This window comes from Lepisosteus oculatus, chromosome 3 (genome assembly GCF_040954835.1).
Source record: "Lepisosteus oculatus isolate fLepOcu1 chromosome 3, fLepOcu1.hap2, whole genome shotgun sequence".
Classification (NCBI taxonomy): domain Eukaryota; kingdom Metazoa; phylum Chordata; class Actinopteri; order Semionotiformes; family Lepisosteidae; genus Lepisosteus; species Lepisosteus oculatus.
The window spans coordinates 27,768,670-27,784,090 of NC_090698.1; the positions used below are offsets into that span (position 1 = coordinate 27,768,670).

The 15,421-nt window shown below is 38.3% G+C and overlaps 1 protein-coding gene across 1 annotated transcript in view; it reads right to left on the bottom strand.

The window, feature by feature from the left end:
* The window catches only part of adamts6 (ADAM metallopeptidase with thrombospondin type 1 motif, 6), a 101,558-nt gene that overhangs the window by 24,061 nt on the left and 62,076 nt on the right, over window positions 1-15,421 (bottom strand). Inside the window, exons 16-19 of the mRNA XM_006627029.3 lie at window positions 10,767-10,900; window positions 6,828-6,951; window positions 5,068-5,148; window positions 3,221-3,384 (exon numbers count right to left, since the gene is read on the bottom strand). Coding sequence (XP_006627092.1) covers window positions 3,221-3,384; window positions 5,068-5,148; window positions 6,828-6,951; window positions 10,767-10,900 — 503 coding nt within the window. The remainder of the gene's footprint in view (window positions 1-3,220; window positions 3,385-5,067; window positions 5,149-6,827; window positions 6,952-10,766; window positions 10,901-15,421) is intronic.

Genomic DNA, 15,421 nt, shown 5'->3' on the forward strand with positions numbered 1-15,421 from the left:
AAGTGCCTAATTAGTATCTGTATTTCAGATCATGACTTCATGGAATTTAGTCTGAAACTAGTACCTAATTGAGGGGTGCTCCAGAATATTGGTTCTTTTAAAGAATTGAGAATGCATAGGTAAAATGCAGACATCACACTTTTAAATACTGCTGAACAACATGCACCAAAAAGGCACTTTAATTTGTTTTTCTACAGGTGCCATAGCATGACAGAGTCATGGCGAGTAGTGGTAGCAGTGGTATGGTAGTCTCCTCTGAGCAGTAACATTTGCTGTTGGATCACGCTCCTGTTCTATTGAAATATTAAGTCTCTTTTCCTTGTGATGTCCAGTACAGTGATATGTAAGGTGAACCATTGTACAGTGAAAAGCACAAGCTTGCAAGAGGATAAGTGAGATGAAATTTGACTTTCTGATGCATCCTGATGATTTTGTTTTATTTCAGATCAAAGGATTAATGATTAATTAATAGTATATATTTTATTTTTTTCTGGGCATTATTTTGCAAACATGTTTAGAAGTGTACAGAAATTTTCTGTCTACTCATGTCCAAAAAATGCCTCCAAAATCACTGGGCAACAATTTACCCTGCAGCATGACAATGACCCAAAACACACTGCACATACCAAGGAGTTCTTCAGGAAGAAGAAGTGGAAACTTCTGAACTTCTGAAAGTCAATCTCCTGATTTCAATCCTATTGAGCTGCTTTTTACTTGTTGAAAAGGAAACTGAAGTCAGAAAATCCTACAGACAAGCAACAACTGAAAGTGACTGCAGTCAAGGCTTGGCAAAGCATCTCAAAAGAACATGTTAATAATTTGGTGATCTTGATGAGCTGCAGATTTGAAGCAGCCATTTCAAGTAAGGGGTATACAGCCAAATACTAACTTTACACTAGTTTAAATTACTTCAAGCTATCTTGTCCCACTACTTGTCATGACCTGAAATTGGGGGGGGGGGGGTTGATGTCTAAAATGGTTAAACATGTGTGCACACAAATATCCAGACAATTTACATTAGGACCTTCAATCTAGCCAGGTATACTGGAAAAGGTTAGCCATTACATTTGCGACAAAAAGTGAAATTCTGTGTCATCCTGACTCATGTATTAAAAAACCCTTTCAAAATAGAATTATTCAACTTATTGAAATAAAGATACGTAAAACCAGAATTCCTAGATAAATCAAGATGTTTGTGTTACTGCCATTACTCTTGCTTTGTTGTCATTATTCAGCCTGTACCATTAACTACTGCATTTTCAAAAAACATGCAACCCATGAAGTCCAAACATATTAAGTATCAGTCTACTGCGCAAAACATTAACACGTGACACATTCCTGCTTTCTACCAACATGACCACTTAAGCATCTTTTGCTGAATTTCAACTGCCTCTGGCTTTGGGGCGTCTATTCTGATTAAACTAAACCTTGTCAGATTTCACAAACAACAAAAGTTGCTTTTGATTTGCACTTCACAAGTTGCTGTGATTATTTTCTTACCCACAGCTGGTCAGATGGTGCTTCTCATGTCAATTGCAACATAACTATAAGACTTGTAACTCCATAACAGAAAGACTCTTACAGTTAATGCATGATAATAAATTGTTAATTAGTGCATGGCAAAACAGGGCTCTTGCGTAAACCAAAATAAATGTCTGACTGTAAGTGTTTTCCCCCAAACTTCAGACTTCTATTGTTTTGGGAAGTGCTGTACAAAATTCCTTAAATTTGATTTCAAAAGACCTGCACAACACACATTACAAAAATATTTTATATGCTCACAATGGCTCAGTAACTTCTTAGAAAAACTCTTGGTACCACTACCTGTTCTTCAAAAACAGCTTTTTTGGAAGCCCTCAGAAATTCTCAGCTTTCTATTTGAAAAGGTTAGCTGACAGTCTGAGATCCATCTTAAACAGGAGAATCCTATTTGTCAATCCTCTTAAAAAAGCTTGTGCCACTCTTGTAAAATCTCAACCGGCAGTACCAACTAGATCACAGTTGCATGGTTTTTGACCATACAACAAACTCATGGTGTTCTGTAGGTGATCTGAAATCATTCATAATATTCTATTGTGTGCCTCAACATTTAGGTGTCCAGGTTCTTTTTAATCTGTGTAACCATTAATAGCCAACTTGAGTGACACAGGATGTCACATACAGGTGATGCTTATTGTTCCTTTACATGTTGTCTGTTGTGTATCTACAGCAGGTTTTATCAGAGCAGAAAAAGACCCATATGCGTAGCGGCGAGACGGGAAAAAGACCCGGGCTCATTAGTGCAAAGAGTTCAGGAATGCCGTATAGAAACCTATGCCCTCAGGGAGCGGACGTGGGGCGCCCTGGTGCTAGGCAGGTCTCAGGACATCCGGACGTCAATGCTGAGCGAGGACAGAGTGCAAGACCCAGAAATATATAGCCCAAGGGAAAGAGAGGGACAGGAAGGACAGCAGACTGGAAACTAGGGACAGGACAGAGAAGGAGCGCCCTCTGGCTGCAGAGGGCGTGACAATCAGCTTGCTTATAACCATGTTACTAATGTGTTAATACTTGTTACTAGTATCCAGATACATTCCATGGCTTAAGGGTATGTTCATCACTGACAGAATGAAAGAACTATACTATACTAATTTTACCTGTTTATGAGGGGACTTGATACAAGTATTCAAAATCCTCAAAGGCACTGATAGTCAAGCCTGTTTTTCAAATGAACAGGGAAACAAGAACCAGAGAACACAAGTGGAAACTACAGGGAAGCAAATTTAAGGCTGAGAACAGGTAGTTCTTTACCAAAAGGGTTGTGGGTCGATGTAACCTGGCATCTTTCAAGAAACAGCTGGATGAGATCCTTGGATCAATTAGCGACTAACTATGTTGTAACTGTTCTCTTGTTTTTATTGTAGGAATCACTCTTGTGTTTGAGAGCTCTTACTCCCTATGGGGAACAATCAATCTTTTCTTCTTCAAGATTTGTTATCTATTAATACAATCCCTTATACTGTAGCTACCGGAATGTAGGGAATTGCTCATTCAGCAAAAATGCAAAAGCTTTGCCAAAACACATCTCAAAGCTGTGACAGCAGTTTGATTAAGTTTTTACACAGGAATCTGTGATAAGCCAGTGTCCTTACACCATAAAACAGCATTTCAGTGGCATTAAGGTGCAAAACCGACGAAAAGACACATCCCTAAAAGAAGGAAACAGAAAGTGTTACATTACCATGACAACAAGGTTCTCTGTAGTTGCACCAAGGGCTTCCAGGGATTCAGGTTCATCAGCAGGCCTCTTGTAATGGAAGGCTGTGCCAGCTATGTCAAACTTCCTAGGCCAGTCAATGGTCCAGGCTCCATTGATATAGTAGTCATCTCCTTCAGATTTTAAAGCTGGAAGTGACAGATTGAATCCCATGAAATGTCTTTCAAATGACATGAAATGGACTGGTTTATGCTAGTGCAAGGAGACAGGCAGGAAGTAGGATGGTGAGGTCATTATATCATGATGTCACCCTAAGCTTCCTGATATCATCTGCAGCCTTCATTCTCACTAGAGAAGCTATTGTTTATAAGCAACGCCTCAGAAATGTCCTCAGGTGAAAATGTTGCGCAATTGTTCAATTGAACAAGACTTGTTGTCAAAACAAGTTTTGGTAACCAACCACAACAGATTTTTGAAATATACACTTTACTTATTAATGCATCTTGGCCAGAGTACAAATGCTCCAAAGTTCTATTCTCATTTCTCTGCAAAGGTTACCATTAAGTGTTGGATATCATCTTATACATTATCAAAGAGCAGTAATCATGACTAATCCATTTTTTTCCCACTTGGATTTCTCTGTTTTTCCCCCAAGCTGGCATATTAAAAGGAGGAAAACATTAAGTAGTTCTGTGTCATTTAAAAATGTTTCAATGTTATTGTAAGACCATTTTAAGAACATCTGTTACATAAAATTAAAATATGACCACAAGCTTTTTTAAAAAAAAAACCAATATAATTATCCAGCATTTCTTGTTTGTTACATTAGGATATTGAGTCAATGTCTCTTCGAGGCCATGTTTGAGTTCAGCATTAGAACATTATGCAACAAGAGAGTTGCGCCCCTGTAAAAGTGCTTTGTTCTGCTGCTTTTATTGTGATCTACAAGCAGGAATTCCATCTAGACATTACTGGTGCCCACATTAAGCTGACAACTAAGCTGTTTTGGCGTCAGGACAGTCTATGACCTGTTGCTGCCAAGATCACACAGCCTCTCTGGTTTGATACAAAAAAAAAAGAACCTCATATAGCACCTTCGACCCTCTCTGTTAATTAGACACAATCATGCAAGCCTTTAGAAAGAAATGTCCTTTTAATCAAGACTGTAGAACCCCAAAACTTGCCTTTTAAAATGTGAAACTGTGAATTAACAAAGGCATGTTAATTATTGTATGTAAAGTGGGTACAGAAGAGCTTCACTTGACCTGAAAACACGCATACAGGGTCAGTCTTGATTTAATAATTGGTATTAAAATCCATTATTGTGGAAGACCTAGTCCATCACAGTAGTACAAATTTATTACAGGAACATGAAATTAGAAATGAAAAGACATCATATAGACAGGTACTTATAATGTTTTATTGTCAAGACTACATAGGAACATATATTAAGGAAATCTGTAGAAATGTACTGGATTTAAGATACTAAAGCTACATATTGTATATCTCTGTGAAAAACTGAAATCATGTAATTTGGTTGTCTTGTTCCACAGAAACTGATAATCAGTTTTGCCTAAATAATAATAATAATAATAATTTGCAGAGATAAATGAGCCAAAAATGAAACAGCCTTGCCGTGCACCTACTATAGTATTTCACAATTTGTTACAACTTCGAAAAAAATAGGTTTAAGTAAAAAAAAACAAGTGTGGAAAAACAGGTACTACTAAAAGGCTTCTATATACAGTATACAGTATTTTAAAACGCGACATTCATAGATTATTTACAGACTTATGACAGCCTTTATTCTTGTGGCAAAGATGCATAAAACATGTTTGCCTAGGATTATTGTCTCATTTTAAATCACTCACCAATATAGTTCTTCGACACCGCCACTTCTTTAATCTCAATGTGCACAGAGCCTCTAGGGATCTGAACAACCTCCATATATCCTAAAAGGCATATAAGAACAAGTCAGTATGCATCGGAGCCTGGAAAGTGGCTTAGTTTAGCTGTACAAAGTAAGGCATAAAAGTACATACAAGGTTTAAAATTTATGCTCTTATGACTATATGAAAAGCTCTTATGACTATAAAATGAAACTATGCGAGTATACAGAGACACCATGAGATTCACATAGGCCATTCTGGTCACAGGGGCACATGACAATAAGCAAAAGCCTAAGTAGCTGCCCTCTGTAGGTAGTTACACCATGTACAAGATGTTGTGGCAACTGAAGGATATTCAAAAGGATTGCTTTGGTTACCAGTGGGTGAATGCAACTCTTAAGGAAAGAAAGCAGAAGGACTGTTCTTTTTTGTGCAACTTTTGTTTGCTGTACCCAGTAGAACTTTGACGTCCAAGCAGAAATGAGGCTGAACTTGAGCGCGAGCCCATGGGAATCATGTGACGTTAACCAGATGCCTATAGGATCCATGTGATATCAGTCTTTGTGCCTGTGGGAACCATGTGATATTAGCTCACCTGTATGGGACAGAAGAAATGCCAGACAGAGGCCACTCCTCACACCTCCTATGCCAGCCTTTGGTTGCAATGGACAAGAAAGAGGCTACTACTCCCTCTTCTCTAGGGGAGATATTTTTATTTCTCACTAGTTAATGTTTTTTCTCTTTTATGCAAGAGGATGGGTATGGTGCTGTTTAGCACAAAGGTTTTCAATAAACCACACACAATCAATTTAGAAACACAGGGCCTGTCATGGTGAGCTGTGTAAGTGTGGGTCACTGGAAGGTCACAGCAAGGTGGTTATTTTTAAGTAGCTTGTGGGGCGGGGAGGTCATAAAACTTTAAATTGGACTGTAGTTCCTTAACTTTTTCATCAGTATTCTGTCTTTGTACAACCTACTGCATTTGATTTCATTTGATTTGTGAGAACTGAAACACATCTTAGATTAAAAGGAAATCTTCCCCCATAAAACCATGATTCATCTGTTCCTGTTACTTAATGTCAATATATATTTACAGATTGTGTCCTTTTTAAAAAAAACAAGTATATAACACACTACAAAACAAACAAAAAATGAAACAAACAGCCGCAGGACATCACCACATACCAAAATGCTGGCAAGACGACTTGCTCATTTAAAAACAGAATAAAAACCTTTCTTTTAATATGTTAGAAAGAATTTTAACCAACCATTAAAAGGTAGACTCATTTTAAATTCCAAAGCACTTTTTTTAAATTCTGCCTTAATAAGGAATGGTATACTTTTGAAGACTGAACGAATAATGCTGTCTACATAAGAGTTTCTTTTTCTGAGCAGCATCATTAATTCTCATTTATTGTCTTACAATGTTTGTTTTGACTACATGTCTCTTGACACAAATAATGCGCACTTTAGTGTTCAAAGTCGTGAACAAAAACACACATCTCCATGAAAAATGAGGCCCTGAAGTGCTTGGCAACAGAGGTATATTGGCATACAGTAAGAACACTTTAGCCAAAAAGACAATAAGTTATTGAAGAATTTTGAATTGCTTTTGGCTAGATAAGAGGATATATCTTCCGGAAAGCAATTAAAAACTTGTCCTAGTTGGCAACTCAGCAAGTAAAGGAGAAAGGGCTGCAGTGAGAATACTAGCTTCTTGTCTATTGTAAGTGTTTGCCTACCTCCCCTTGGGAGCGAGTCATTGAAGAGGCCTTCAGTGGCTTCACAAGTGCTGCCATCTCCTCCACAAGCACGACATCGATCCTCCTTTGCATCCGAACCCAGAATATTATCACAGCCGACGTGCTGCAGAGGCAAAACATTTCACAGGGCTCATCAGAGGCTTTCTGAAAGCACACAGCTTTCCATCCGTGCACAAAGTTAAGAGTACAGTAGATGAGAGAAGAAGAGCAAAATGCTCTTGTTAAAACACCAAAGGGGCCATGCGTTCCAACATGAGAAAATGTAATTGCACTGCATCTTTAAAACACTGGTAATGGATCAAAACTTTACACAACTTTCCCAAATACAAGCCTTTGGTCTCATTTCGGACAGGTGTAGAGTTCTGCCAGACTGTTTTGAGGTTTAAAAGAATAGTATTTTTTTTTAAATGAGGTGGATAAGTACTTGTGCCTTTTTGCTACCTACCAATCTGATAAGATATAAAGTTCTCAATATTTCATAAGAAACACTGCAGCTGAAATGTTGCTTTTAGAATGAGCTTTGAAATAAAAGACTCAACATATAAATACTTTCTATAGATTGACGTAAGTCATAAAAAAAGAAGTCTTCAATATAAGGTTAGCACAATCTTTTTATCATATACAATCCTTTGGGAGGAAATAACTGGGAACTGCTGTATAAAGCATAAGCAATAGATCCCAATACTTATCTATCGCATCAGCCACTAAAGATAAAGTTATAATGAGCCAAGAGCACCGCAAACGCACTCACTGGTGCACCGGCTCAGAAGTTGTGCCAAGAAAACCATCTTTTGCAGAAAAAGAGTTCATAAAAAGTGATGTCTGCCAGAAAAAAAGGGTCTTTCAAGGACATCAGCATATACATCTGCTCATTGATCTTGAGAAATGTATTAAATGCTGGATATCTTTCTTGGCAATGAATAGGTAATAAATGCTAACTAACAATAAAAAAGGCAACCTGTCTCTTTGAGGCGAGTTCCCTTTCTCCAAAATTTACATATATTAATCTGAGTCTAGAAGTGTTTATGGCTGATATACTGTATGGCAAGACAATGCACTGTATGTGAAGTACTGTAGCTCTCTGGAACCTGACATTCTTTAACTCTGTAAAAATATATAATTTAAGAATTTTGTGATTTAGGCAATCCTTTATATTTTCTAGGAAATTGTCTCAAAAGATCACGTCCTTACTAGACTGTCTGATCTTTTGTGTTTAGCGATACTATGCAGAAAGCTACGTCAGGGATAAAAGCAATCTCAGCATGTCAAAAAACACTGATAAATCGAAGCTAAATATCCATTAGTGTGGACAGGAAAACAATACTTCTAGCTGTGGACAAAACAGAGATTTACATAAAGAGGTGAAAAAAGGGAATCATGACGTGCTCACGTCAGGAGAATATAAATCTTTGTCAATTAAGCACACAGAAGTATAAACACGACCAAAATTCAAAATAAATTTGATACATGTAATATTCAGTTTCTGTTTAAATTATGGTTTAACATACAATGATCCCTAAGGAAAATTACACACTTACATTTTAAATTTACATTTAATTTTTAAGGTTAGTCTTGTAATGCAAACAAGTGGTCTTCTGACTTGAAAAAATCTCTTTTCATCTCTCATTACTTGGTTTTCTGCCAAAATCAGCAACTTGTCCGTATCAGAATGATAACTTGGGATTCAGATCGCATGGTTCAGCCAGCGATTTGCACACAGCACCATTAAAAGTGCAGCGGCTCCCATTATTTTGGTTGTTGGTTACAGGACTAAACATTTGGAGATTTTTAAACCTTATTTTTCTGTACCCACTTCTTGACTTCTGGAGATAGTCAGAAACATCTGGAACAACATCAGAAAGGTAACCAATGAGAGGAGATAAACCGGTCCATAGAGCTCATTTGGATCTATTTCTCCATAGAGGGTAGTGGTACAGGAAACTCCCCATTTACATCCATTTACATGAACCAGTCCAGCACGTCCCTGGACAGGAGAAAGGGAGCTAGAATGCCTGGAGCAAACCCATATGAACACTGGAAGAACATGCAAACTCTATAGAGAAAATACCTCATTCCAGAATCAAAGTCAGAGCTGTGAGGCAGAAGCGTTATCCATTGCTTTTAAGATAACAAAAAACACTAGATCATTTGTCATAGAGAAATGAAGGGATAATTATTTAATTCATTGAAATGCCTTGTGTGTGTAGAAATGTGTCACAATGATACATTATGATACATTTCCTATGATACACAAGGAACAAGATTGTCTATGTGCACCATGCTTTTCCAAGGAAAGCAGCCTTCAGTGGGAATAGAAAGTCACCCCCTTTCAAAATGCGTACCTTTTGTTTTATGACACTCTGAAAACAATAACAAATTAAACTAGACTTGTTCCAATTTTATTTACACACAGTAACCCACATTAGCCAAGTGAAAATAAAATTCTAAAACATTCTGAAATTGAATTAATATTACAACAGTAAAATACCTTATTTGGATAAGTGAACACCCCCCTAACAATTGCATTTGTAAACTTGCTCAGGTATAACCAATCACCTTACAGATCACACAACACATTAATTGGCTCCCACCTTTGATTAGTTGTGGTGATTCTGATTAGTTCAGATTAAAGCAGCTGTTTCTAGAGGATTTCATTGCTTGGAAGTGCATTTCAAAGCAAAGTATAAAGTTGTAGAAAGGGACAAGTCAGGAGATGGGTATAAAAAGATTTCAAAGGCTTTAAGTATCCCATGGAGCACATTCAAGACTATCATTACGAAGTGGAAGGCATTCAGCACCACCCAGACCTTGCCTAGATCAGACTGTCCCTCCAAACTGCATGACTGAGCAAGAAGGAGACTGATCAGAGAGGCTACCAAGAGGCCGATGGCAACTTTGAAGGAGCTACAGGTCTTTATGGCAAAGACTGGTCATTGTGTGCATGTGACAACAGTATCACAAGCACTCCACAAATCTGGCCTATATAGGGGGTGGCAAAAAAAGCCACATCAAGTCTTGTTTATGTTTTGCTAAAAAGCACCTTAAAGATTCTGTGGCCAAGTGAACCAAAATGGCCAAAATGCAAAATGGTACGTCTGGCAAAAACCCAATACAAGATGTATGTATACAAGATCATCCAAAAACCCCCATTCCTACAGTAAAGCACAGTGGTGGCAGAATCTTGTTGTGCGGGTGTTTCTCTTCAGCTGGAACTGGGGCACTTGTCAGGATAAAAGGGAAGATGAATGGTGCATAATACAGGCAAATTATTGAAGCAAACATGCAGCCCTCCGCCAGGAAGTTGAAAATAGGAAGATGGTTCACCTTTCAACATGACAATGACCCAAAGCACACCACCAAAGCAACCATATAGTGACTGAGTGGTCTAGTCAGAGCCCTGACCTAAATACCATCGAAAATCTTTGGAATGACTTGAAGAAGGCAGTCCATCAACAGTCACCACGCAGTTTGACCAAGCTTGAACAATTCTGTAAGGAGGAATGGGCAAGTATTCCTCCCTCTAGGTGTGCAAATTTGGTAGAGATGTATCCAAACAGACTCAAGGCTGCGATTCAAGCAAACCACCAAGTATTAACACAGGGGGGTGTTCTTTTATCTAACCTTGTTATTCTACTTTCTTATTTTTATGTTTGTTTTCAGAAATTTTGCTTTTTTTTCCCTTTGGATGTTGAAAGGTACAATTTCTAAATAAAACTGATTTTATTTGTCTTCTTTATGGGCCTAAGGGCAACAAAAGGTGAACATTTTGAAAGGTAGTGGTAAACTTTCTATACCCACTGTATCTGTGCATTCTCCAATGTGTTGTAATGAGTGGACGCCTTTGACCCAGAAGGGAATGAGTATAAGAAATAAAGGTAAGATCAACCTAGAAGCGAGGAAAGAGCAGTTGACTGATACCTTGCATTCTCCATTTATGCAGATGTCTAGGGAGTCAGCCTGGCAGCGTGTTCCGTCAATTACAGCAGGGGAACGCTCCGTGTAGAAATTATACCCCTCAGCCAGGCAATTTAAGGCACAAGGCTTCACGCCACCTGTTGCCAAAGAAACACACACACACACACTAGGGAGAATTAGTGTTGTGCTCAAAATGCTGAACCTCTTTCAAAGCACACCTTGTACTTTCCCAACAAACAGGTTATATGATACTAGCCAATCAATCAATCAATCAATGATGCCATGCCTGGAGAAAAATCCAGAGTCCTTACCACTTTCTGCACTACTAATTACCTCTTAAGTGTCCTTTCCTGTTACACACGGTAAGAATCGTACACTTGAGCCAGTTTGTAGAACAGTGATCTTTTTTGCTGCTTGCATGATGCTGTAGTTTAGCGAAAGTGTGTGAATGTGCTATGGGAATGCTATTGGAGTCCTAGAAACAGCAGTGCTTCCAACTGACAGAAATAAGACATGATGCACCACCCTCAATCACCCATGTATACTGTAGCACCTAAGGAAGGCCAGAGAGATTGTTTGCTCTCCCACAGGAAGAGGATGGCAGCTACCATAATTACGTTCTCCGATAATCCAAACCGTTTGACTACTAAGAGCCATCTCTATTCAAAGCAGGTGCCCACACAAAGGTAATGCTATGACTGGTCACACAGAAAGCATGACTGCAGTATGCTCATCAGCTAAGATGTCAGCTCTCTCACCGGGAGACGCCTTCCAATTTATGCCTTGTTATTTGCATGCTTATATTCAAGCTGATGCTGGTCACACTGGGTGCTGATCCACATCACATTACTTAAAAACAATTAACCATGTCCTGCAATGGCAATAATTTTCAAACTTGAACAGAGCAATAGCTTTAGTAGTTCAGGTGGGTAGCTGCGTCAGCATATGCGTAGGCTGCAAAGGAGCAAGTAATAGGTTTATCCCATGCTGAAAAAAAGAAGAAAGAAAACACAACGTTTCGGCTGTGGAGCCTTCTTCAGGTGTCAGGCACCCCAAGAACAGTAATTTTGTGACTCATTATCATTGAGCATGACTACAGCTTTTATGCAGCTACATCAACATGCATGGCATCTCCATCGATGCTGGGCAAAGGGCAGTGTTAATTTTTATTCTGATGATCACTCTGTCATTTTCATAGGGCAGAGAATTTGGGCACAGAAGAAAAACATGAAGGATCTGCCAATGTTTAAGGTGTAAGAGAATGCCAATGGTTTTATGCAAGCAGACATCGGCAGACAAGCGTGTCAGCTTGTTGTTGTTGATGGCAAACTCACTGCAAGAGTTACAATGACATTCTGAGATTTGCTCCACCAGTTGTTCCAGTAATACCAATCTTAGTGCAATTCCTTGACATTGCGATCAGGAGACCCTTGTCTAGGGTCTTCAGGCATCAATCAGGAACTGGCTTTGTAGGCTAGCCCACACGATCAGAGGATCAGTGGAAGATGGGATGAGTTCAGTGATATGTCACCCTCCAGATAATGTCAGAACTCCAGCTTTATCCGAAGGTTTAGAGACTGAGTGGAGGAACATCTGTTTGCACTTTTTCTTTCAGTCTGAATACTCAGGTAATATGGTCAGTGAGTTTGAATCCCAGCAATGGCTGAGCAGAGCTACACATGAGCACTACTATTACTTACGTACAGTGTACATACAGTACATCACATAATCAATGCCACATGGTACTTTCAGACTTACTCCTCTGATGTTTATTTACAAATAATTACAATAAAGAAACACCTATATAAAATATGACTTATTTCCTTATGTTTATCTTGGGGTTGGTTTATAAAGTATTTCAATATTATTAGCCATACTGACAAGTGAATTGAAAAAATAGGAATGTTTAATCAGTGTAGAATTTGACATTTTAAGAAAGTGTTGCAAAACACGATTTAACAAGATTTGTGTGAAGAGACTTTTGCTCAATAAAAAAGAACAGGGGTTATTATAGTGTATAGGCAATATTAGGACAGAAAAGCACCATGTGATAACATCTCTAAACCATTTCAGAGAAATAAATAAACATGTTATCTGAACCAGCTCAGTTGAGAGCTGGCATCATAAATGTCTCCTTCCAGCATTTAATTCTTCTTTATTTTCTAGGGTCAGGTTTTGGCTGAAATACAATAAATCATTTATATGACTGCCTTTTAAAAGGAGATACTTTTAAAAACACCAAATGATTTCAATCTATCAGACCTTGGTGCTTATTTGGCATCAATAATATAACATTTACAGACTTTTGGCCAAATCAACACATTCTTCTTGCTTATTGTTTTCCACTCATTTCAATATTCCAAGGGCTGCCTTTGTTGAGATTGTTAACAGAGTATTAGCCCATAATTCTTGATGTGCTGACATGTAAAGTGAAGGAATTATCTTTATAAAAGTTAAAAGCAAGAGCGCCTGTCATTGGTATGGATTGGTTATGTGGTTAGACATGCACATCAATTGATAAACTTGCCCCTCAGAGAGACACTGACATAGAACAAGTAATGGAAAGCAGCAGAACTCTACATTTAGTAGAAACAGCTGCCAAGAGGCAATTCGTAAAAACTGTTTTAAGTACAAAAGCACTACCAAATGGCTTGCATAACTAGATATATTTCTCTACCATTGTTTCTGAACACAGATCCTATTTTGAAAGAAAAGGTTTTGTTTGAAGTCTTTCAATATCAAAACTATTATATCAATCAATTTTGTGAAGGCACAACATACTGTATACACAATGTGACAGTGAAAGGGAGCTGAGAAGCAATGGCTTCAACCCATCTCTAAGTATTATCTTAATTTCCCCTGCAAGCGAGTCAAAAAACAGCAGGTAAGGTCACACCTAATGTTTACACTGTTAACAGACACAAGTATTGCATTCAAAATATGCAAGAAAAAAGCATATAAACGCCCCATAAACATAAAAATAATTTGAATTATTAAAAAATCAATCTGAGCTCTGTGAATACAGTGCCTGCAGCATGCAATAACTTCTGTATCGCCTGACAAAATTCAAAGAATTCACTTTAGTATTGGGTGCTGAAGAATGTTAATTAACACAACATAGTAGTAAATTAGAAAAGTCTAGTTTGAAATGACATTTTACATTCAGTACATAGACACTGCCTTTTTGTCAAATGGGTACATGGAGATGGAATGGTCTGATGAAGCAAGCTAGTCTCCAGCTTCTATACCAACTTGAAACCAGACAGTTAATGATAAATAAACTGGGTCAAAAGCCTGGAGATATTCAATCAGGCTCATGCTTGATAGAACAGAGTACCAGATGAGCAGATGATAAACAGATGAGTTTATCCTTATGGTGAACGTATCATCTTGCCCATGCAGAGCTGTGTCAGCACCTCTTAAAAAACGACTGGAAGTTCTGATCCCCAGCACAATCAACAGTTGTCTAGAAAACATGGTTTCTATTCAAGACGAAGCCTTCTTCCATCCCTTAATGCCAGTTCTTTATAAGACATGTCAAACATAATGTACTTCCAAAAGGATCTGGGCCACAGAAGCCATTTTGTTTTTCTTTAATGATGACTCATGGAATCTGCAAGGTGACATACAGTGCTTACCAGGTACTGCAAGCATGTGGTCAACTCCTATTTGAGTGAGAGAGACATTAATGGTGGGGGAAGGCAACAGTAAAACAAAGGATCATCAGAGGTGACTGCAGTGTGACCACTCTGACATGCAGTTATGACCTTTTTCTATCCTTTGTTAGATCACATGCAGAGGATTGTGGTACTAGTTCAGTTTAGCTCTAATGGATTGTAACACCTGCCCTCATGAGGTTCAAAAAGGTCTTTCAATGGATTGAATCACCACAATGCAATTAACTATGAGACCCTTGTGGGGGAGATTGGGGAGATTGACCGATTGGGTTTGTGCTACAGTTTAGTGCATCCATATTCATTTTTTTAACCCGTGTTTAGCTTTATAAAATTATAAAATTATTCCTGGGTCACACCACAGCCTTCAACTGTTTCTTCGTTCCACTTTTTCAAAGCGGGATTAAACTTTTATTTGTTCCTTTGCAGCCAAAGCAGCTCCCAAGCTGGCAAACTTGATGTCCTTGATTTTTGGTCTCAGTTGTCCAGAATTTTCCTTTAAATTTAAAATAGTCTAAACCGCCCTGCATCTAATCAATCAGATCTTTTCGGATGATCAATTGAATTGGTATGTTTGCAATTACTTAAGCCTCCAAGTGAATAAAGCATGCTGCTACATACTGTAAGTATTCAATGGATATCTTTTGTCATCAATTAACATCTTCCCTGTTGATTTGACCCATAACACTAATGACTAAAAAGAAAGCAGCATGTGGAACCCATTAGAGATCAGAGGGTATGACAATCCTAAAGCCAACAGTAAAACCTGCAGATCTCATGCCCCAGTGAAACCTTCCTCCCAGCCCTCTCTCTCACACTGACAGAGCTTTTTCACAGGATGCCAGATTTCTACATAGCTTTAGTCTATAAACTAAACATTTCACGAGTGCATAGCAACAGGACACTGGTGCAGAAGATGTTCAAACATTTCGGTCATTGGAATTTTAAGAATTTTAAGGGCATCAAAGGGACTTACTCAGTGTT